Here is a 25,350-nt window from a genome sequence, read left to right as displayed (position 1 = left end):
AGTATTGACCAAGGAAAAACTAAATCTAGAGCAGATCTTTGATAAAAGGTATTCTTTCTCCATTAACTAACTAGAAAAAGAGGGGTGTTTTTTTTCTATCGGAAAGAAAGAAGATGATTTAAAAAAAAAATATATATATATATATATATATATGGGAAAGCTCAAGGAGAAATAAGGAAGCTGCGTGTATAAAAGATAATAGACTGGAGAAGAAGAACACCAGAGATGCAGAAACCTAAGGGCATGTGTTAACATTTATATAGGGGAAACTGAGACAGATGTTGCATTTGCATTGGCTGAAATGAGACAGATGTTAAAGAGGTAGATAAAGAGGTTCATAAAAGCCCTAACCCCCCTCCCCTTCACTCTGTGAAGCAGTGAATTAAAGAGGCATCATCGTGTGGACAAAGGCCAAGAGTTAAAAGGACTGGACATATATAACAGCTAAGAAAGCAAAGAAATTGCAGCTATAAATCTGTATAGGTAACAGCTAGCTGTGCTAAAACAGTGTTTGGGTGTCACAGGTGGAAGATATATAGGGCGGCTTTGCACTGGCCAAAACCCTGAGTCTCTCTCTTTCTAAAAACCCTAAAGAAAATTAAGAAAATTGTTTGACTGTGGACTGGAGGAATGGATGAAGATACGATAGGATTTGTTCTAAAACGTACATAACAAAAATTCAGAATCACTGTTGCTACAGAGCAGAAAGGCCACGATACCTAAATTATTGGGTTGTCAAAAAATTTGATTTTAGTAAAAGTAAGGGGGTATTACCGACCTTCTCAGATGGATTTTTTTTATTTTACATTCTTGGCTCTTTCTTCTTGTTTTGTAAGATTTCGTAAAGGTTGAAACGGTATATTTTTTTTAGTTTGTTTACTTGTGGATAACTGTTAGATAGCTAACCTTTTCAAATTTGATTGATTTTAACTAAATTGAATTTTAAAGAGTGGCTTAAAAATAGTAGTTTCAGATTTTCTTACAATAATTGAATAATGAGAAAGAAAGCAAAGAAAATAGAAGAAGAATGTTATACTTATTTGGGATTTTCTTATGGCTGAAAGAGCATCAAAATTATATAAAGATGTCTCTTCGTTCGTTTGATCACAGTGAGTAGTCAGTTTTGCTGCATAGCATGATAACTGAGCAGCAAATGCTATGAACATTATGTTATTACAGGACACTGTTCTGTTTTTGGAGGAGTTTCAAAATTGAAACACGTGAATAGAAACTCAACACCTTAACACTATGATATTGCACCACACACAATGTTGAAAATTGAAATGCACTTCTCTAAAAGTTGAAAATTGAAATGCATGAAACATAAGTTTGTAATGTTGAAAATTGAAATGTATGAGTTTGTTTGTTTTATAGGCACCACCCTTTTGAAATCACTCCTCCTTGAAGAGTCCTTAAACCTTAATTCTTATAAACAAAACGAATCAAGATCGAGTTAACCATGTCAATATTGAAAAAAAAAAAAAAAAAAAAAAGACATTTTGTTGGATTTATCAAGATATACTAACAAAGTAACAAAATTAACAACGGAACGATAACTTTAGCAGTAAAACATTTAACCGTTACGACTCATATCGTGAAGATCATACCTCCATGGTCAGTGAATCGGACGGTGGATAAAAATGAAGCTGTGAGACGAGACTGCCCTAGATTATTAGTAGAGTACAGCTGTGCTGTGACATTGGTCTAATTTTGGTGGAGGGAGGTGGTGGAAGTGAGGAGGGCAGAAAATAAATGGGAAGAATTAAAGGCATGGGATCTGATCTGATGGATGAGTGCGTGTTTCGATGGAGATGAAGATCACAGTTGATCCTCTTTGCTTCCATCCATGCCCTGCGTCTGCGTGCCTTCTCATTGCAGACGGTTCGTTTTTTTACGCCCTTGCTAGCTAGCTAGCTAGCTACCTGTGAAAGTCTATCAGAGCAACTCCACCCCTATCCACTTTGCGCCAGTACCCAGCCCATTTATCCACTTAATTGAACAGTAATAGACCCAATGAACAGTAATAGGCCAAAGCATCTTCACCCCAAAAAAAATGTGCTGGCACCTAGTCTAAAAATGCGCTGGCACAAACGATCTCCACCCCTACAAAATGCGCTGGCACCCAGTCCATTTAAAATATTAAATAATTTTTTTATAAAATAATAAAAAAAAATAGTTTTAATTTCGGATAGGATTTTTAACCAATCTCGTCATGCCACGTGTCATTATCCGAACGTACTATTTTTTGAATAGATTTCCGCTAAGATTTCTCGCTTATCCATCTCATTACCCGTAATCGGGTCATGAGTAGTGCGAACCCAACATTCACACAACGTAACATCTTCACTGAGCTTCCACGAAGTCATTTTTTTCTCTCGAAGTGTACAAAATATTCAAATGTAGAAAGTGTAGAAAGTGTAGAAAATATTGAAATGTGGTGTAAGGTGGAAGATGAGGGTTAGGTATTTATAGAAAAAAAAATTTTAATTTTTTAAAATTTTTCTGTATTTTTTAAAAAAAATTTGACATTTTTTAATTAATTTTTAATAAATTTTAATGTTGTAATTAATCTGGACCGTTGGATTTGAAAAATAATCAAATCCAACAGCCAACACGATGCCACGTGGCCAACGGTCAAATTTCTGACCGTTGGGCCTTTTTTTTTTTTTTTTTTTAAATTTTTGGTGAAATAAATGTGGACCGTTGATCTGTGATCGGACGGTCCAATTTAAAATTTAAATTTAAATTTTTTTTACCGTTGGAAATCCAACGGCCTAAAAAAACTAGCCGTTGGAAATCCAACGGCTCTGAGGAGGGCCACGTAGGCCTCACCCGGATGACTGCAAGTGGACCTGCACGCGGGCCCCAGCGCCTGCAAAGCCTGTCGGCTACTCGCCTGGGCACCCGCGTGTGTTGCACGCGCCAAGCAATTGACCGGCTCCTGGGTCTGTCCATTTTGGGCTGGGCTGTTGACTGGCACGGGCTGGGTGCCAGTCAATTGTGCGGGCTGGAGCTCAAAAATGCCATGCCGGGCTATTTTCTTCACTGGGTGCCAGTCAAATGTGCTGGGCTGGACTTGCTCTCAAGGCCATACGGCCCTTCAAAGTATAATTTGGGAAGAAAATTGTAGCAATAATCTTTATTTTAAATTGAATTTAAGCAATAGCTTTTTAACTAAAAATTTGTAATTATTGATCTTCTAACTCTTTAAAACATGCAATTATGGTTTTTTTCTTCAACATCGTCAGAACATTTATCAAACTAAGTCATGTTTCAAGGACCATTGCTACAAATAAGTTGAAGTTAAAAATCCATTGCTCCAATTGAGTTAAAATTGAGGGACCATTTCTCCAATTAGGTTAAAATTGAGAGAGCATTGTTACAATTTTTCTCATTTGGTTTTCCATATTTGCTCTTTTATTCAGCCTCACGTGAGTGACACATGACTCATTTTGACGAAAATTTTAACGAAGTTGATGAAAAGGTTTACAGTTACATATTTTGATGAGTTAAGGGACCAATAATCACAAATTTTTAATTAAGAGACTATTACTTCAATTGAGTTAAAATTAAAAGATCATTACTACAATTTCCTCTCATTTGGAATTCTCTAATGGAGAAGTTTATGCTTTAAATTGAAAAGTTTGAAATGGACTAGATTTTTCTTTCCATTCACTAATAAACTTAAAAATTGGTTGAAATAATTAATCTACAAATTTTAATTATCGAAAGAGTTTTTATCACATATAATCTTGAAATCGACTCATCCTATTAAAATAGTTTTTGAAATAAGAAGTAAATGCATGAGTTGGGCTGTAAAAGAGTGCAGTCTCTGATCTGTTGCTATAGGGGGAAGAGGTCCTCTCTTATTCACTTTCTAGGGATCGTAGAAATCTTCATATCCTAATTGTTCATTATATATAGCTTTCGTCAAGTACTATTTGTGTTTAATTTTAAATTAAAAAAAAGTTAAATAATTTTTTATTACACAATGCACGATAAATGATTAAGATGTGAGGATCCTTAGAATCTTTATAATTTGAATCCAAATAAGATCCAAATCCGCCATAGGGTAGGGCGGTCCCATATATTTCCCTGTTAACCTGCAGCATATTTACTAACCTTTTCATTTCTCTAGGTATGCTAACATTACATTTATTTGACTGCACAAGATATATGCCATCATTTAGCCACAGCCAATCGGGTTAGTTAGGAAATTGGTTTCTCATCTCTCTCTCTTTTTTATTATGCAACTTGTCACATGATAACAGATACAAATATATCGTACTGGAGGCTTTATACAACCGATAGTATACTAAAGAGTGCTATGGCATCAGGCTCAACATTTGTTTCTTTCATAAAGTGGCATAGTTCAAGAACCTAGTTTGCAAACCCATTGTGAACACAACAAGAGATCATGCTCGTCCAAGACACAATATCCTTCGAGTCAATCAATTCGAACATCCGCTTTGCATATTTCACGGATCCACGCTCACAATAAAGGTTAACAACTGCATTTTGTAACACCAGATTGAATATTCAAATATTTCTTCTTAGAACGTATTGATTTGACCTCATGAGTAGGACCATCACCCCATAGTATGTTGCTGCCAAAAGCTCATATTTATTCAAGAGAATCTCCTAAGTATTCTTGAACAACTAAAAAGAGATTCTATAATCATAAATAATTTAGTTCAAATGTAAGATACTTATTCAGAAGTTTTCGTAACTCAATCGTATATAATAGAACCATCAAAGAATTGACCCTTTCGAACTCTGTCCAAAGAAACGCATGTCAACGCACCAAAAGCCGCTAAAATGCTTTCTACCATCATTGCAAGCTGCAAATCAGAATCGAATCCATTTGGATGTGTGAGCAAAGTGCCCAGTGAGTGAAAAGCTTCCGAGTCTTCCTCTGTCGCAAACCTCCTCCAGGGAAGGGGATTTAATGGCGTTTTGAGGGTGTTTAGAGAAGTGGAGAGACGGGTTTGGCAGAGTTTTCTTCGACATTGGGTGCAGTGCACGGCGGAGGAAGTGGAGGAGCGGTAGTGTCGGGCTGGAGTAGCCATTACATTAGCAGAGTACGTGAGCGCTGCGCGGGATCATGCATTTTTATATCGTAAGCTAATAGACGGGGGATGGAGATTCGAACTCAAACACTATACTATTGGACAACTTGACCTAACCAATATCAGCTTAAATTTTGTTTCCAAAGATGTAAACTGCTTATATTTTGTTTTGTTGTTATGATTCCATAAAATGATATGTTTACTTAAAACGAGAAAAGTACTGTCAAGCTTTTGATTTATTATTCAACACTAAACACAACGAAGTAAAGAACCAAAATAATTCTAATACGAGTTTTAGTAAATGCTCGAGAAGTTATGAATAATCGACCAAGTTATGAATTAGAGTAATTCAACTACCCGATTGTGTGTAAGAAAACATACACAACCCTTTGTTAGAGAGAGAGAGAGAGAGAGAGAGAGAGAGAGTCTTACAAAATGAAATGGGCAATAATAAGTGCCCAAATGCACTATTTCAAAAAGAATCGTAGCCAAAAAATGCCCACAATTGACCAAATTAAGCGTTCCACATTCACACTGGAACCATCATTTTTTCACCCAAACGTCCCCATTCCTGGCACACTACTCTGCTATACAACTTCCATCACACTGTTAGTCCAACTATTTACATAAAAAATAACAAACAAAAAAAACTGTAAGACTTGGATGCTCCTCGTCCGAAATGGAGAGCATCCTCCTATCCATCCCAAAAGCATTGAGTATCGCCTTCCCAATCAGATGCTCAACCCAGGTTAGCAAAGATCCTGGTGGGCAGCACGCTTGCGTGGGTTTCCACATTTAACAATTGGTTTATGAGTGGATTCATCTTTCCTGTCAATCCTGTATAGTTTTGCCTTGTTCCGGTCCAGGCCAGTCCTGCTGTTGGAATTGTCCCTGCTTTTACCATGTAGTACTAGCACCACGTCCATTCTTTTCATGATGAGGGTCCGGGTCTTAGAACCAAAAGCTACCCCCATTTGCTGAAGTTATTATACCTGAATCAAAACTTTAGGATCATCACCCCTGATTCATTGAAGCTCTCAAGCTCTCATCTGGCACTGTCCATGACAGCAAATGCCCGCCAGAATCCCCGCTTAGTAACTGCTTGAGGTCATTTGTAAGGAGAAGGGCAGTAACGGGATGCTTATGAAACTTGAGCACCTTGTGAAGGACCAACCTGTACTCTGGTGCTTTATCATTGAGATTTAAACCCCCCAATCCATTGCTCGTTGACTTCTGTTGGGAACTCTCGAGGTTGGTGTGGTGAACCATTTGCCAAACCTTAACAGCCCCACTCTGATGACCGGTTACAAACCAGTTTGTATCCAGCCAATCAGAAAATGAACTACTTGTCACAGAAAGAATTGAATCAGAAGGCAGTTGAGACGTGTTAACCATTGCAAGACAGTCCCCATTAACGCTCCAAACTGCAAGTAAAATTCCAGCTGCCGTCACAATTTCCCCTGTCAAGTCATTCACATAAATTGCAGAAATTGGCGCTGGAAACTCAGAGAGCTGCCTAACAAAAACCAAGGAGCTGAGATCCCATACAACAACAGTGCAGTCATCTGATCCACTCACAATCAGCATGTAAGGCTGGCTTACATGAAGACATGTAATTTTGGATGTGTGGGCACAAAGTGCCTTCTCCAACTGCAAGCGTCTCAAAACACGAGGACTGTAATTACTGATTCTCCAAACAGAAACTAAGCCATCATCAGCCCCAGTGACCAGAATCTGACCATCATGGCTAACGCCAGTACACTGAATCTGGTTGCCCCCATGAAGATTCTCGTGTGTGGATAGGAGTCGATCTTGATCATAGTTCATAAATCTTAAGCTACGATCTGGAAAACCCCATGCAACATACTTGGTATACGTTCTTGGCTTAAGCAAACAATTTGTTCCTGCCACTAGGATTTTCTCGTTGACAGTAACAATCTGAGTTATAGAAGACGATGTCTTGCGTATCTCATGCTGAACAAGATGGTTTGAGTACTTGAGTGGATGAGGAACCCTTCTGTTGACCTGCCTTTCCACATGGGGTTTGAGAAATAACTGTTTGGGTGTCTGCCCAAAATGATTAATTTGTGCTAGAATTGAGGCTTTCATTGCAGGATCTGTCACTGAGTCTATGTCTACACTCCCCTCGTACGTGTAGTGATAGAAAACATTCACAGCTTCCTCAGCTGCCTGTCAATTTTCAAGGAAATTTATAATGAAAAGCAGATCAAAATGGAAAGAGTAAAGTAGAACACAAAGTCAGGACCAGAAGTAAGTGCAATTAACACAAGTGTTTGGCACAATGAGATCTAGAATAAAAAATAGTCGGGTAGTATTATATCTCAGCAAAATTTCAACCAACAATTTCTTTATTAAATTGAGCATGTAGTACGTTACCAAGAAAAATTGAGCATGTAACATCTGTTTTGTTGCAAAAATAAGCACACGCAAAGATGACTTCACTATTCACCAGTTCAAGTTAGGTTTGGGTATATCTCATGCAATCACATATGCGTGGGCAATGTGTCTCTAGATGAGTAAATATTGAGCTGAAAGATGAAACTAAAATGATGCCACAAATTTCATTGAAGAACTTCCAGGTGCACAACTTTATGAGGCCTATTAAAAGCTTATGAATGAGTTGCAGTGTGCCAAAAATGAATCTCAATACGAACCTTTCCTCTCTGTTTATATCCAAAAATGAGATCTATCCAATGATGCAAATTTTTTGAAACGTAATCAGATTCCAGGGCCTCCCTGTGCTTCCTGATGAATTCTCTAGCACTGCCTTTAGCCCATGGAGGTAAGCCAACATCACCAACCTAATGATAGAAATTAAAGAGAGAATGTTTCAGTTCTCAAATAGTAGGAAAAAATAAAATAAATAAAATAAAAAGATAAAGAAGATTCAAATAGCATTGGCCCAGAGCACAGAACGCATTTCCTCTACCTAAACTATTACAACAGAAGAAAACCTTTGTTTGCATATCTAATTTCTTTTATTAGAAAGCAAAATTAAAAGCTGTACACGTCTACGAGAATGGTATATGCACTTTGGGCCCTCAAGAATGGTTAATGGCTTGAACGTCAAATAATTTTTTTTTTTTTCTTAGGAAAGGGATTAAGATGTTTCACCTTCTCTCCTGATTGTTTCTCACCCAAATCAAGATTGCAACGATTTTCCAGGAATTCTGGCATGTAGAAAAATTCGGGAATCAACTCCTTCACATCTGATGTGTTGCCCTTTCCAGCTGCACTGAACCAAGTATCTCTAATACTATTAAAAAGACGATCAGCATGGTCAAATTGCCCTCCTTGTAGCTTTTGATTCTCTGCACTGAAAGGTGGTAGGCGTAGAAGATAGAAGAGGACAATCCCAGCACTGGAATAATGAGAACCATAATGGAATTTTGGGACCTCCGGATCATCCCAGCTCTCGTACCTGAGTAGAGAATGAAAGATAAGATGAATAAAGAAACAGTACTGATAACATACATCCAAAAATGCATTTCTGCATATAGAAAACCATGATAGAGAAAGTGCTTCATGTGGTTAAAACAACTATATAGAACTGAAACAGGAAAAACTTCAATCAAAGACACAACTTAAAAGTGAAATAAGAATAAAACAATGGAATTCATATTACCTTTTCCTGAATTCTTCTTCGCCCTCTAACATTTGACAACCCATCGGCTTGTCAAGTCCACGAAATGTTTTTGGATCTAACAAGTCCAGGTTTTCACTCTCGTAATCTGCAAGAACCCATGGAAAAACTGGATATTGGGTAAGATCACTGTACCCCCGTCCTGCCAACGTGTTGAGATGCATGAGGTACTGGAAATTGCTTATTTCTCCATTTTGCCATCTCTTTGAAAAGGACTTGGCCATTGACTTAAATAGTCGGCTACCCTCATTGACTTCTTGTTTTGCTGATCCTGATATGGTTGTGTCCAACCTAATATGAATACAATTATGAATTAAATAATTACTAGCAAAAATCGGAAAGGTGATGCAAAAGATATTAGGCAGGAAACCATCAATACACAAGTAAAACAATAATATAGGTAAATCTGCAGTTCATATCTTAGATGCTATGTTCCACGATATACACTTGCATAGTTTCAACATCCTGAGTCCCTAACAAAGGCACACAAACACGGAAACACACACACACACACTCTGACACACTGACACACACACACACACACATACACTCTGGCAGTCCAAAAAAATCACGCATAAATATATAAATACAACAATTATAACGCAAAAAGGACTACTGGAAAAAAAAAATTGAGGAAATTGGGAATTGATTGCTTACATGCTATTTCTAGGAAGATTCATGGCTACTAGATTTCTGAAAACTTCTTCCCTTTCTTTTTTGTGGAACACCAGGAGATCATTACATCCATCCATGCTAAAAATTTCAACAGCAACAGGACGCAGCTGGTAATCACGCTTCAAAAGCTCATGAACACTGTTAAGTTTCCACATGTTCCAAGGGTGAGGTAGACTACCACTAGTACAGACTTTCTCCTTTCCCCATGCACCACCATTATAGGCCCACGCTCTTCCCCCAACTCCTGACTTTTCTGTTGCTCCCCACGATGAAGTTGACTTTGATTGGAAATCCAAATTAACATCCTTCTTTACACCAAGAGCCTGATCAATGATAGAGAGTTCATCTTCGCATTCCTTTTCACAAATACACCCAGAGTCATCGATATAGAAATTTTCAATCACATACAGAGAAAGCTCGCCGATTAAAAATATACCATCATGCTTGTCCAGACCCATAACTCGTTCACAATTGTACCGAAATCGTATCTTTTCAAAAGGTTCCAGATAAGGTCTGATCAGGTATTCACCATTATCATGAAGTTCCTTATCTGATTTATCATCTGTGACTTTGATGTCATCAATTCTTGCAGAAGAAGATTGCCATGGAGACCCTAGATCAGATCTTTCTTGTACACTGTCATCTATGGGGATAGATGCTGAACTAGATTTGCCACCAAACTCGAGTGCAGAGTGCAAACTTGCTTCATTGAGACTACTAGCTCTATCATCATTCCATTCAGTCCTAACAGAAGCAACATCTTTGGCATTATCTGGTTTTTTAAAAAATGATCCATCATACAGCTCACCATCAAGGCCATTCTGTTTGGCACTATCAGTCAAAAGTTGAAAGAATGGTTCAGAATCGTTATCAGAAGCATTCAGATCATTCTCATTTTTCTCTTTGGACAGCTCTGCTTTCCCTACTTCAAATTGTCCATCAAGAACATTTTGGATGGTATCAAGTTTCAATCTGCAGCGCTCAAGTTTTTTGCGCATCCTGTATGGACCTTCAATTGGACAAAGCTGCCAATCAGGATCCTGTTTAACAGAGGATTTTCGCATTGGGAATATTCCCCGCTCATGGACAAGTTGTTGAAGATGGGTTTGCCACTTGCTCTCAGCATGAAGAACCCATCCATACTTGTCTTGACGCACAACTCTTAGCTCAGTGGACATTGCATCGCGCACCAATTCTAGTGCATATCTCCGTTCATTCACCTGCTCCCAGTGCTTTAGATCTAACTTTGATGTATCCCTTGATTTTCTCCCCATTTCTCTCTTGCGACGACCCTCCATAGCTTTAATTCTCACTCCTGGGAATTTTGCTGATCCAGTAATATACTGTACCCACATAATGGAAGCACACTGCTCTAGTAGTTTATTCACCATCACTTCAGAACTTTGAAGCCATTCAAAGAAAGCAGATAAATTTTCAGTCAATAACTTGTCAAATCCCCCATGAAGCACATCCAGTTGCTGTCCTTGGTTTGGCTTTGAGACCAGCAGATCTTCTAGAGCCACCCGACGATGCACCAGGAGATACTTGACAATATCAACAGCCAAGTTCTGCACATTCTGTCGTTGGTCACGGAGGAGAGAGATTAAATTGACACAAAGACAACAATTTATATCTGTATCCATATTGCTGGGACAGAATATAATTTGCCTGTGAGCAACTAATAACTGTAAGACTGTGCAGATATCAATTCCTGAATTATCAAGTGAAGAGTTGGAGGAAACTCTCTTCTTTGATTCAACTAGCAAACCTAAGCACAAAAGCAGATCATCTTCTCCTACTGAAGACAAGAATGATGGCAGAAAACAATACAGTATGATACGATTTGTATTTTTAAGAATTGAATGTATATAAGCATCAAGTTGTCTGCTCCCTCTTCCAATAGATAATAGGCTCTTCCCACTAGGAGTAGCTTCTTCAATTTGACCATCTTTATTTGCCAATTGTAGCATAGATAATAAGAACTCGAGTGTCTTTAGTATTCCAGAGGGTTGAGGAAAAGCGCCCATATATGCACGATCCACTATCATCCAGCATAATGAATCTAAATTTGAGGACCAACGATATTTATCTAGCTTTTTCTCATTTTCTTCATCATCGCGCAAGAGACGCCTTTCCAGAAAGTTCATCAGTCTACTAAGGCACAATCCCTGGAATACCAACATGGAATCTGCATCAACATATAATGGAACACTTTCTAAGATTCCCTCTATAATTTGTGATACTTTAATTTGCTCAGTCACAAACTCAGACAGAACTTCTGCAATAAAATCTAAAACAGCAGTGGCTCCAGCAGAACAAGGACCACCTCCATAGCCACATTCATCCATTTCAAGAAGTAGCTTTGGACTAGCTGAAAAAAAGGTACTTGCAGTAGAAGGCTCAGGAGACTTCAGGTCTGAGGATGGATCAAATTCAGTTGTAGTCACAGAAGAATCAATGGAAGGAGTGGCAACTGAGGGAGATTTGGATTCATTATAGCCTGTACTTCCCAGCCAAGATGTCAATGCTAAAACAGGAGAAGGAGAGAGTGTAAGTGGGAGTCTAGAATTAGACTTCTCTGATAAATTGGGAGAATCAAGCATGGTAAACGATGTGGAACTTTGAGAATCCACTGGTTTAATGGGCTCCAGGGTGACCTTCTTATGGAAATTATAATCATTTGTGCTGGAGGTGGCAGAAACCTGGTCAACATTAACACTCTCTAAGCTCTGAACAGCTTGTACATCGTCTTGCACTGATTTGTGTAATTCCTGCTGGGCTGTAGTAGCCTTGGCCTCTGCTTTATCATCAGTCCCCGAATTTGGGGGAACAGCCGTGTCTTCAGAACTTGAACTCACCTGACCAGGAGGGAAGCTTCCAACACTAATGGAGGTTTTGGCAGACTGATCCTGTTCATGAGGTAGGCTAGAAAATGTGTTCTGGGAACTACAGGAATCGTCACAATCATTCAAGCTCTTCTCTTCTGCCTTTACAGATAGCTCCTTTGCCATCTTCACAGCATGGGCCGCTCTGTAAGAAACCAGATAGTGAGTTGAGTAAAAAGAAAAGTTCCAAAATAAAACCAGTAAAATTTAGATCAAGTAAATAGTACCAACGTCAGAAATACTGTCCCATGACAAACCTGACACAAGAAAAATATAGGTCAATGCAGCTTTCAAGAAACTCTGCTCTTTTGCAGACACCAGTGAAAGGGGAACACATTTTTGCCAAATCAACCATAAATCTCAAGACCGAAGTAGCAGCAAAAGGGGCCGATGCCTCCCCACCCATTAAGCGTGCCGCATATGTTTTATGCATCAATGCTTCACCTTGCAGCTCCCCAGCCATATCTGCATTTCCATTCACAAGTTCTGCCACAAGGCCAGCACCAACCTGGGAAAGATTACCAGATTGGTAAGCAAGCACTGACTGAACGCTCAGCCTATCAAATGTAGATTTTGCCATGGCAATAACAGCTTCCAACAATTCTACGAATTTCAGTTCCACAAAACTTCCATCATTTGGCATAAGCGCATGAAAGTCTAGCATACGAACTTCCGGCAATCTAGGATAAGCAGACTTTCCAAATATCAGACAGAACAAAATGTAATATATGTCTGGGGAATCATAGAAGCTTGGAAGCACCCGGGTCAAGCCTTGATAACCTCCACTGGTGCGAAATTTTAGTGCAAATGTAGGGGATGAAGTAAGACAAACTCCAAGAAGAGTCATGATCCATCTCATACTTGTTGGGTGAACAGATTCATCTAGAAAATATGTAATCAATTTAGAAGACACAATCTTATGCCACTGCTCAAGCACCTCTTCGGATTTAATGGTTACTTGTAGATCAATAAGCATCTCCAGCAGCATGTTTCTCACGATTACATGCTTTCCCATGGCCTCACGCATTATTGGATGTCGGAGTGTCAAGTCAGGTGGATCAAATGTCATAATCACAAACCTAACCACATGTTCCAGTTCAGAAGAGAGAAACCCATCTTCCAAAATGACACCAAGCAATACAACCAATTTCTCCAAAACGGGAACTTCAACATCACCCCTCTGAAGCGTAACTAACAAATGTTGAACAAGGTTTATTCGGCGCAGAACAGTAAGGTTATGGTTTCTGTACCAGTGCATGGACACTAGATGCTCTAGAAAACCAAGAAGTGCAATTTGAATTGCAACTGGAGCAGTTACCCACAATGTCCAATCCAACAAGACATGTTCAACCATGTCTTCATTTGACAAGACAATGCAATTTGAGGTTTCAGCCGGAATATCAGCACTTTCAAGCTCTGAAATATGACTAAATGAATCTTTTTGGGCAGAAAAATCATCCATGTCTCCTTGAGATCCGACTGAAGAAAATTCATCACGAAACCTTGACAAGTTAAGTTCCTCAAAACTGGTTTCTTGCATAGTTGTAGCTGGTGACAAATTAGTTCGATTATATTTCAACTTCCTTGGTTCTGAAAATGAAGCTTCACAGGCAGCAATCTGGAAAAATATCTCAAGACATTGCATGTCGAACAATGACATTCGACGACGCAAAAAGACAGCCAGCAAATGGTATCCCCGGCATTTCGGCATGTCTCTCACATTCTGAGGATTCTGATGAAGAGCAGAGGCCAGTAAGGTAAGGGCCATGTGTAGCATGTCCCTAGTCTCAGCAGCCTCAACTAAAGCCAGGATAACAGTCATCCCACCGACCGGGCAGACAGTATCACCAATTACACATTGCCTACATACGTAAATATCCCCATGAAGACGCCCAAATCGTGGTATACCTGCACAAAACTAAAAATGAGAACAAAGGAAATAGAGAAGAATTCAAAAATCTAGATCCACCAGTTTTTCACATACATGCATGCATATATATACATATAATTGTATATATCATATAAATGTCAAAATTTGGATGCAATATGTGAACCTTTGTCTTAAACATACCCCCAATAGGAGAAGCAGCCGCTGACAATGGATCAACTAGATTGAGCATGGAGACCTCCCCTGATGCTCGAATAGCTTCTGCACAGGTTCCATCAAATGCAAATATAAGCTTCTTCCCAGAGAGCTGTAAAGAGAGAGAACCTAGTCTCTCCAAATCCCAAACAATTCCACTGCCATCTGCCTTGGAGTCTCCTTGCTTATTAGATATGTCAAGCTTCTGTGTACTAGAAGCCAAGGTCAAGTCAGCATCTAATGTATCTAAGATAGCCATGCTACCGCCACCACATGCCTGGTTAGGGACAAAACGAAGAAGATCTGTGTCCTGGAAGAGCCCTCTATATCCTCTACCAAGAATGTACATGAAACAAATACAACCTGAGGTGAGCACCTCCTCAAAAAGGTAGCAAGAACGGACCTTCCAGGTCAAGTCACTAACTCTTGCACAAGTAACTGGAGTCCCAACGGTTACCTGCAAAGGTTTTCCAATCGGAGATGGAGAATATCCTAGTTTCCCTGTGTGTCTAAGCTTTCCATCAAGATACACATAAGCAACACTGGCTTGGAACAATCCAGCAAGAGCATTTGGCTTGCTATGTACAACTGCAAGGTGATGCCACCTGCCTTCCTCAAGTTCCAATCCTGAAAACGATAAGGAGCAAGAATTGCTAGTTGCAAGGGTAAGAACACCATCCTCGTCAAGATATAATTCTGCATAGAATGCATTTTCATTATTTGCTGCACCAACAGAAAATATCCGGAGAATATGCCTTTCATGATGTTTCCCGGCAGAACTGCTCCACTTCTTAGAAGGACCAGCTTTGGACTCTGTTTCTTTTGCTTGCAACTTCAAGAGATTTTGAAACTGAAACCAACAGACAAATGAATAACCAGCTGCTGGAGGCCATGATCTTTCTCCCAGAGAAACCTGAATGGAAGCATGACCAATCTTGCTCATGTCCATCTCTACAAATGGCGCAAGGGAAATATTTTCTGAATCCTCCATGAGAATTAACCTTTCCATCATGTGCACAAGTATACGACCTGACTTCATTGACCTCATTTGCAACACATATCTAATAAGCACTCGAAGTTCTGATGCAGATAGCCTGCCACCACATACATAAAAAAAAAAAAACCTTGTTATTCAAATTGAATAAAGTCAAACCACCACTCTTAGTTGCTGAGAGACACCTCAATTCCCAGAAATCCATACATAATTGCACAGGAAAAGAATTTAGATACAAATAAAGTGAAACAACAATGAGAACCTAACAGAGAAAACAAATAAATTCAAATAGATGTATGCAAGTCCCACCTGTATGCCCCAAGTACTTCAACAATCTCCAGAGCATACTTAAGTAATGGAGATGACCCCAAAAGGAAGGGGTGAATGGTTTCCAGCAGAAGTTCAATGCAACCTAAATACATTAGACAAAGTAGAAAGTGAGAATACTGGTCAGAAATTTAGATACTTAAGCAAATAATTATTGTTTTTCACACCTATAGAGGTGAGGTTTTCCTGATTGAAGGGACCAGCACGAGCAAGCCTTTCAATAAGGTTAAGAACTTCAAGCTGCATCTTTGGAGTAAAGAGCAGTAACGACCGAATAAGAACTCTGACAGCACCAGCGTTAAACACCCGTTCCTTATCAGGATGAAATGAACCTGATGTGGTCATTATTGAAAAATTTGATGACTCATTATCAAGCACATCCGAGGATGTAACACTTTCTGATGTTAAGAAGGGTGGAAGCACAATTTCAAGAGCTAGTTCAAACAATAATTGTATGACTTGCTTTTCACAGTCCACACTAAGCAAGCCTGACTCAGACAGAAGATCATAGAAAGTTTGGGATGATATAACTGTGTGCAATTTTGTCCTATTAACAGCATTATCACACACTCCAGCAGTCACTAGACGCAACAAATACGTAAACACCTTAATGTAAACCTCTAAAGAAGATTGATCTGAATGCTCTCCGTCACTTTGGAAACTATGGAGTGTGGTAAGCAGAAGAGAAAAACCAGTGGCTTCACCAAAAACCCTCTGAGCTGAGTTGTTAACTCCCAGAATGCGCCATAAAGCCCCCATAGTGTCACATTTTGCATCATTTTCAAGCCTGTATTGAGATCCCAAAACACTGGTAACCATTCCACTTTTTAGAATTTCAACAATCACACCTAATTCTTCAGGATGTGCCTGGTCAAAAATGAGAAGCAAAGTTATTTTGACAATCAACAATGGCAAAGCTCGATGACTCAAATACTATTGCAGTCTGCACAAAAGCTTCTAATAACTGCCAAAACATCCACGGATTCTATGTTAAGAAAGATCTGGATTTGTCACTCATTTTTATTTCAGAAATATATGAATGAAAAATTAAAGAGGAATATAAAGGGACAAGAATTGAATGCAAAACCATCGAAATTCAAAAATTTACAGAGTTACAAGACTAATAAAGCTAACAAACCTGGGTACTATCTTCAATGATCAAACATGACAAAAGCCTAAGCACCCCTGCACGGTGTGTGTCAGACACAAGAAATGGGAGAACAGCAGTTACACCATTAGCCACACGGAAAGATGATTGATTGGTTTCGGTTTTCTTTAATAAAGAGACCATACAATCCCATGCAATAGTAATTGTACGGTCAACTTCAAACATAGGAAGCTTCACTGAACCAGATTCCATTAACCTGGGTGATGAAATAATTACATCCTTGCTGTCCAAGTGCTTTTTAAAGCTGCTTGAGCTGGACTTTCTCTCCAACTGATTACTATTGCCACTTTGATGTTCTGAACCCAAAAGTAACTTGTGCTGCTTCAGGTCATCCAACAATACCTCCAGGACACCAACTTCTCGGAGGACCTTTTTGTACTGCTGGTCAAAAGATAGAAGTTTTACGAAAAAAGAAAGTACAGTGTGCTTTAACTCTGATGATATTGGTTGCTGCAATAAGCAACAAAGTGACAGTAACTCTTGCTCAGGGACGCAATTCACAACAGTCACAGCATACTCAAGAATTTTTAGAAGTATCTCTTGGGAAGATGGAGAAAAACCAGCCATATTTAGGATGAAAAGTGGAACAGTCCGTAACTGCTGGCACAACTTATAATTTTCAAGATGACTTGAAAATATTTTGAACATTCTATTCAGAACTTCTGCTTGCAACTCCCTGCTATTTGCTTTGAGGAAAATATCCTGCAACATCTGAACTGCTTCAAGGTCTTTGACTTTATTATTGTCCTTTTCCCAAACTTCATCAGCCAATCTGTCTGAAGATGGTGTACAACTTCTGCTATGGCCACTGGACCTGGTATGCGAAGAGTTGGAACCTTTCGATTCAGTTGGGCCAGTTTGAGCTAGATTAACAAGAACGTCAAGCAACCTAGACAGTGTGGGAGAAAGTTGTTCAGCTAAGGGTCCTTCTCCCCTGGAATCCTGCATGTCTACAACGTCCTGTGCATGGGAACCACTTGAAGCAGAATTTTGGTCTGAAGATTTAAAATGAACAGAATGGAACCCCTGACTTTTTGGCATTGAGGAAAGTGTTAAAGCAAACTGTACAAGAAACTGATAACCATGGGCATTATGTATATCCTCCCTAAGCCTGACACCACCAGCATCTACATGACAAAAATGTAACATATCAGAACCAACACATACTTAAGCTGTAGAAAATCATATTAGAAGAATACACCACAAGGAAGAGATGTTTAGCTCAACCAAAGAAGGAAAACTGACGAGCCAATTACCAGGTCTATATGACAATTCCACACATTCAAGCAGCAAATCCACAATGCCCATGGTATATGTAGGATCACCACAATCAGGATTGAAATCTTTGACGGCCATTAAAAGAACTTTGATCTGCACAGGGGGGAACAGAAAATCATAATGTGAGAATAATTTTAAAACGATAACAAAAAACCCATGGATCAAGCCATGATTTGAAAATAATACATATTAAAAAAGTCAGCACAGCCTGTGTAGTCATCATTGGCTAGCTTATGTTCCTGATAAAACTATATGCTTATACAACATTAAAGAGTATGCGGGGGAGGTATGATGGTGAGTTGAGCACGCATATTCAGTGTAGTTAGGATTTAACCATTACAGTGCACGCATATAACATATCACCATACCAGATGATGTTTACGAAGATATTGTGCTGTGCTCCCATTGTCATTGACCAAAAGAAGACCAAGAATCTGGAAAAAACCACAAGTTAGCACAAAAAAAATCCAAATTACAGGTTCTAAAACTGATTTAATATTATGATTGTGGAAAATGTTGCTATCCAATTATGTCTCTACAAATAGGGCAGGCAATACGTGCAATGTATCTACCTGCATAGCATGTCTGTGAAGCTGGATGCTGTGCAGCAGAACCAGGCCCTCCTTATATCGAGAGAAGACTGTCAAAGAGCCATTCGCAACCATCTGAAAGAGCAATTGAAGAGAATCATCCTCAATCAAACTTTGTGCTGCCAAGGGATGGTTTGCCATCGCTTTCATAATATGCACAACACCCCCCTCTACCTGCAATTTAAAGGTTACAAACCAAAAGAAAGTTTAAAACGTGCCATGAACCAATCACATAGCAATTACAACAGGCTTGAAAATCAATATCAAAAATAAATAAAAAATTTCTGATAAAGTAATAATGAGAGGTTTGGCCTAATGGGGCAAGTGATAATGAACAGCGCAATAATGTACAAGCAAAGACTAAGTTCAGAATGACAAAAATGTCACACACTACTGGCTGTAGTTCAAATATGTCAACTATACACCTCAAACAAGGAAAATAAAGATGTTAGAATACCCACAAATCATGGCAATGTTAAAAAAATGTCACACTTCATCTCCTTCTACCAAACACAACATAACAGCAATTAAGCCTATTGTGTTTTCAAATCAATCTTTGCATACATCTTTGTGCAACAAACATCTATGGTTTTGTATACCATTAAGCAAAAGCTACCTCAAGCCGACGGACTTGACCAGCATCACCGTCATAATCTTTCTCAGTTGAAAATAGTTCATCACGATCAGTAGCCTTTTGCTTTTGATTGGCTTCATCAGGATCCAGAAGGGCATTGAGAATATGAATGAGACAGCAAAATATACCCGAATCAAGGAGTGATTGTTTATCAATAGGCTGCAAACAGCATAAGGATACAAGCATGAACAGGGTACGAATGAAGAAGATAAAATCATTCAAGTCCGTCACAACCAAAGAGGTATCCTAATCTAGTGAAAATGTGAAATTAACAAAATTTTACCCCAGAAGCTAGAACTTGTAAAGCAGTTAACAAATTTGAACCAGGAGTGATGCCATCCTGCACAGAAGTAAATAAGATTATGACTTCAGGAAACAGATAGGAAAACAATGATGACACCCATTAAAATAAAAGCCAACCTTCGTGACTTCTGAAAAAAAATGCAGTACTTTTTCCACATCCAAATGTCTTTTTCTGCTGCTGATTTTTAGCTTCTCAATATCTGTTACAAATGCCCTTCCCAGGACAAATGAGAATATATGTGTTTCAACTAACCTGTGTTCATCAAAACTTGTTAGTCAACAAACTGGAATTTTTCCCTCTTTCCAGGATATAAGCTCAACAAACTCAAGGTAAGATAAATTGCAACCAACAGTTGTAGAAGTGGCAGAGTTTAACTTATACAAAAAGTTCCAAACCAAGCGAAAGTCATTTTTCAGGATTCATTTTCTAACGTTAAAAAAATAAAAATTTAAAAATTAAAACAAAATTATGCATCTGTACATACTCAAATTTAAAATCAAATAAACGTCTCCAACTCGACATGACAACAGATTTTGGTAATTGGATCCAACAAAAATAATATGAGGAAAAACATGTTTTCAATGACACCAGTGACAGAAGAAATAAGGTGGAGTTAACAACCAATACTTGTCCAACCCAGCTTTAGCAACACAAAGTTGGCTGGTTATGCTGGGAACTGATCGATTTTGATTTGCAGTGGCACCACAAAACCAATTTGGTACACACATAAGCGTCAAATGAATAATGAATTGTTCTTAAAGGAAATATTTTATGCATAACTTGCATCTATATTACAAGGTAAAATTAAAACAACATTTTTTCCCATTTTTCGAAGAAATTATGTACTAATCAATTCAGAAGACCAGAAAAGGGGAAGCGTTCATACATGGTAACTAATTGAGCTACATTGGCATGCTGCTTTACTAATCTACAAAAGACATCTACAGTTAAATTCAAGGCTGCTTCTTTCTCCTGCAGTATAATTTAAAAAAAAAATTAGAACCCATGATTTCCAGTTACAAAAAATAACTGCATACATGTATAAAAGAAAAATACACTATGATGAAGATCCTGCCTAAAAATAAAAGTTAATGATTTGAAATGTTTTACCCTAATTTAGAGAGGTTATTGGGGAATTCACTGGTGATTTCAGTTTATTAGAAAGTTAATTGCAGATCTGATTTCTGGAAAGGCTTTTAAATAGGTCATGATGTAACTATTTGAGGAAATTTTTTTCAAAACCTATTTGAGGATTGACTATCATACATTTGAAACTCCGGACTTTTCGTTATTTATTCTGCATCACAATACTAAAAAAGATGATATATCGAATAAGTAATGAAAACAACCTTTTCAGAGCTGGATGACCGGAACTCTTCCCAAAATCTCTTGAAGTCCAATTCCAATTCATGTTTGTCTCTGCTTTCACAGGCATTGGATGTTAATGATCTTGTAATGCTCCAGTATCAAATTGAAATATAGAATCTACAAACAACTAATACCATGCTTCCTTGTGGAAGATTTATATGAGAACGCAAATCATAAATTTAGATGTTGACACTTACAAAATTTATGTTATGATTCCGCTAAAAGAGATAGCATTAACTCTTTACTTTGGTACCAGAAGATTGCATTAACTTTTTGCTACTTCTTATGCTAATCCAAACACGTTTTGAGTCGCCAGCAGAAATTAACAGCAACATCCTTCACCTCTATTGTTTTGTACAAACTATTTGCATGCATAAATATAATATATATATATATATAGAGAGAGAGAGAGAGAGAGAGAGAGATTATACATGCATGAATAGGATAGCCTCTCTATCCGCCAGACCTAGACTATTGCATTTTCCTTTCTGAAACCATTCAGGCATTACAATGTTTGGAATGCAAAGGTTTCAATCAAAGACAAACGAGCTAAAGCCACTAGGTTTGATGACTAAAATCTAACCCAAACCAGGATATGCTAAAACAGGAACACATTCAAAGACGGGTGCGTTAGCTGATCACATATAACCTATAATGACTCGGGACTTGCCAACATAGTGCCATGACTGAGATGTCAATGAAATCAGTACCAAGGCAATGCAACCATCATGCTACACTCTAAAGTCTAAAACACTCCAACACAATAGAATTAAAAGCCGTATATATCCATTTTGACACCATCAGTTGCCGCAAAATTTGTATGGACAGAGGCAACAGACCATCCACTGGGTGAGACTAGACGAGCCAAATCTAACAATCTCGCATTTGATCATACACCAAGCTGCAAAGCTAGTCAACAAATCCCCATCACAGCTCATTCATTAAAAAAAGAAATTAAAAACTAAAAGCTTCCTTAGAGTGCATAACACCATTGAAGTATTACCAAAACACTCAATCCACCGCCCACCTAAAACCCATTAAACCCCAAATTAACAAGAAATTACTAAACAAATTAAACCCAATGCCGCACTGAAACTTACTACTTTATCAATATTAACCTCCAGAATCGAAAACCCAATAATTTAAACAAGCGAAAAAAAGAAAAAGAAAAGGAATGCAGTACCTTGAAGGAGAATACGAGCCGTGAAGAGCTGAATTAGTATTGTTATTGGCAGAGAGAGACGAGGACGAAGAAGCGGCGGCGGCGGAGGCTGAAGCAGATAAAGAAGACGACGGCGAATGAGTGAGACCGACCTTCTCCCTTAAGTCCTTAAGCAATGTTCCCCATTTCATCGTTTTCCTTTTCGATCCCTGAAACATACACCTCCTCTCTCATCCGCCGCACCAGATCCAAGTTCCTCCAGAAGGATCTGATCCAGCCACAGAAACCTCGCAATCAATTTTTCCCAAACCGCAAAAAAAGTTCCAGGAAAATATATTTTTCCCGGAAAAATCAAACAACCACGGAGCTAATAAACCAATGCGCCCGAACGGAGAGCGATCGGATTCGGAGTCGGGTCGCGTATTGGAGCAGCAAGATCCGGCGTTTCGAGCTCGATGGACCTCGGCGTTTCGCTGCTCGTTTCTTGCGCGTTTCTTTCTTCTCTGCGACGGATTTTCTTTTCCGGATTTCGGTCAATTTTTTTTCCGATTTTTTCTTTTTTAAATTTTGTGTGCGAAAAACGCGGAGTCGCGGACTTTGGAGGACAAAAGCGAAAAAGCGAAAAAGCGACAAATTGAAATGAAATATAAAATGTTGGCTGTGCCTGTTCTCGGACGGCCTTGTTCGTACTCTCTCTCTCTCTCTCTAACACTTTCTCTCTCTAGAATACAATATTCAAAAAATAATTAAAAATAATATAATGTTGTTTTTCTAGAGAGAGAATCCTCATCGGATCTTCTTTGTAAGGATTTTGGAATCTCCTAATTATATCTGTTCATTTTACATCACGTGGTTATTTTTTATTAATTACTGTTTATATTCAATTTTAAATATAAAAAAATTACAATAATTTTAAACTATATTGCAAGATCCGACGATACTCCTCCTGAATTTTTCTATGCAATCATCGACCACGTCAACATGGGATCCACGTCTCCCAGGCTACCACGTAGCGTAATGAGATGAACGTGCCAGACGTGACTGCCTCTCTCTCTTCCGGCTAAAGCAAATCAAAGGTTCAAATGGGAGCTTTTGGAAAAGGAGGATCGATTATACTTTTGTTGATGGTTGGAAGCATTTAACTATTGATGTAACACTATTGTTTGTGCCTTAATGGCAAAGGCATATATCATGGATGGGTCCAGTTCGTTCTCGTACGATTCATCTTTTAAATTGAGAATTAAGTCAAATAAAATCAATCAATTTGGTTCGTTTTTTTGTTTCATTCTGTTAATTGTGTTCGCTGTTTGTTGGTTCAAATACCCACCCATATATGGTACTTTGTTATCGAAAGAAAAAGAATCATCAAATCACAAAATGAAAACAATTAGCTATTACTAGTCTACTAGTACTTCTCTTTTCAATGTTGAAAGAGGTTACAATATCAATCCCCCACTGCTATTGTTAACTTGTATTACTAATTGTCTAAGAAGGGGTGAACTAGCACGTAAGGGAGGGCGCATATCTAGAGCGGGCCTTGAGGGTAGCCGGAGTAGGCGCCTGCCTAGGGCTCCCAATTTTTAGGCAGAACTAGGCAGGTCTGGATGGAGATAGACGGGAGCTATGCTGGTTTATATGTAAACGCCGGAATCTATAAATCTTTTGTTGTAAGGTCAGCCTCGCGTGAGGAAGAAGACAACCATGTTCCCAACATCATTTTAATTGCATGATTTTACTTAAGATGGTTCCATCATCTTTTTTTTATAGCTGCACGTATTCTCCCTTTTAAAAAGTTCCCACTATCTTATTTTTACTTTTTTGCTTCTCTCTTAAATATCACTTTTATGTTTATTTTTATGAGGTTTTATTACCCTATTTTAAGATCACACCGCATATATCTTTATTATGTACATAAATGGTTAAAACTCCCACCTTTTTGAAAAATGACATTATTTAATTTTCAAACTAATTAGTTTATATAATATATAATAAATTATTCAAATCCGTCTCATCCGCCTAAGTTCGTATGCGAAAATTACTATCCTCTTCATTCTAGTATTTTTCCTCGTTGTAAGATGGTGTCTCTCTAATCCACTATACATTCATTTATTGAATATCTTATTGAATATAATAAGTAACATTGTAACAATAGAAAAATGATTAGAATTTGGCATATTGGGTAGGGACTTCTCTTTCGATTTGAATTGGTTGAAAAATTAGATTATGTAAACTTAATAAGTGCATTTGCATCTAAAAACGCGAGACGGATAATATTTGTGTAATGTTTGTATATCTTTCTTTCTTTTTTATATTAATTTTTAATGATATTTGATGTAGAAATAGATTTTTCATGTATTTAGTAACTTTTTTTTACACATTTCTATGTACAAAGGGTTGGGAGTCAGAGAACTCTAGGATCCCACTTTGAAGGCTCGCCTAGGACCCATTTTCAGGGCCGGCCTTGCGCATAACAGGCAAGGGTATTGGTGAGGGCAAAAGCCATAACTAATAAAATGCTCAAATTGTTTGTTCATCATTTCGTCATAAGGAGAGTTGTTCTTATTAGGTTAGGGGGTTGGCCTATGTGTTACACACGACCAGTAATTGTAATAACCAAAAGAGGGATAGGAGACAAGTTTACACGCTAGATAGCGCAACAAAACTTTGTTGTGTACAAAGGCGATAATAGGTGCTAACTCAGTCACCCAACCCTATGAGTAAGGGGCGAGCCGGCCATAGGTTTGAAATTTCATAGAAGATGTTATAAAAATTATAAAGATAATTTTTTTTTTTTGAACAAACAATCTTATCTACACTAAGTGAGAGGGGTGGGTTTAGCCTCACAATGAGCTAACAATAGTGTGATTCAAATTCGTCTTTGGCAAGAATCGAACCTAAGTCTTTCGTCTTTGGCCATAATCGAACCTAAGTCATCTTAAGGAATTTAAAAATAATATCAATTTATTTGTGGATGATAAATTACTTGTTTGGATCAATTACATAAGATATCCCATCATATAACCAACCGTGTTTTAAGTGTTCAATGAAAAGAATTCACACAAAATTGTACTTACAACAAAACTCATTTACTTGTTTGATTGTGACCACATTAATCGAAGAACATATTATTATTATTTTTTTTTTTATAT

General features: G+C 38.2%; 1 protein-coding gene across 3 annotated transcripts; it reads right to left on the bottom strand.

Moving 5' to 3' along the window:
- Positions 1-5,497: 5,497 nt before the first annotated feature.
- Positions 5,498-22,816, bottom strand: LOC137716159 (protein SPIRRIG). Of its 3 annotated transcripts, XM_068455566.2 has the most exons (19): positions 22,223-22,816; positions 21,021-21,090; positions 20,558-20,643; positions 19,788-19,923; positions 19,651-19,707; positions 19,350-19,526; positions 18,716-18,907; positions 18,512-18,577; positions 18,122-18,236; positions 16,836-17,992; positions 15,865-16,564; positions 15,680-15,782; positions 14,365-15,470; positions 12,551-14,201; positions 9,391-12,438; positions 8,716-9,024; positions 8,205-8,511; positions 7,745-7,891; positions 5,498-7,259 (listed from the first exon to the last, which is right to left on the bottom strand). In XM_068455566.2, the coding sequence occupies exons 1-19, from the start codon at positions 22,417-22,419 to the stop codon at positions 6,084-6,086; spliced, it is 10,800 nt and encodes a 3,599-aa protein (XP_068311667.2). In that variant the 5' UTR covers positions 22,420-22,816; the 3' UTR covers positions 5,498-6,083. The 3 variants fall into 3 exon arrangements, with proteins under 3 accessions (XP_068311667.2, XP_088546725.1, XP_068311668.2); XM_088690599.1 differs by lacking the exon at positions 20,558-20,643 and having other exon boundaries at positions 22,223-22,794; XM_068455567.2 differs by lacking the exons at positions 19,651-19,707; positions 19,788-19,923; positions 20,558-20,643; positions 21,021-21,090; positions 22,223-22,816 and having other exon boundaries at positions 19,333-19,471.
- Positions 22,817-25,350: the final 2,534 nt, after the last annotated feature.

Source organism: Pyrus communis, chromosome 3, assembly GCF_041283825.1.
Source record: "Pyrus communis isolate YQ-2024b chromosome 3, ASM4128382v1, whole genome shotgun sequence".
NCBI classification, from domain to species: domain Eukaryota; kingdom Viridiplantae; phylum Streptophyta; class Magnoliopsida; order Rosales; family Rosaceae; genus Pyrus; species Pyrus communis.
Note: the sequence above shows the minus strand (reverse complement) of the source record. Positions and strands in the feature narration are given on the sequence as shown.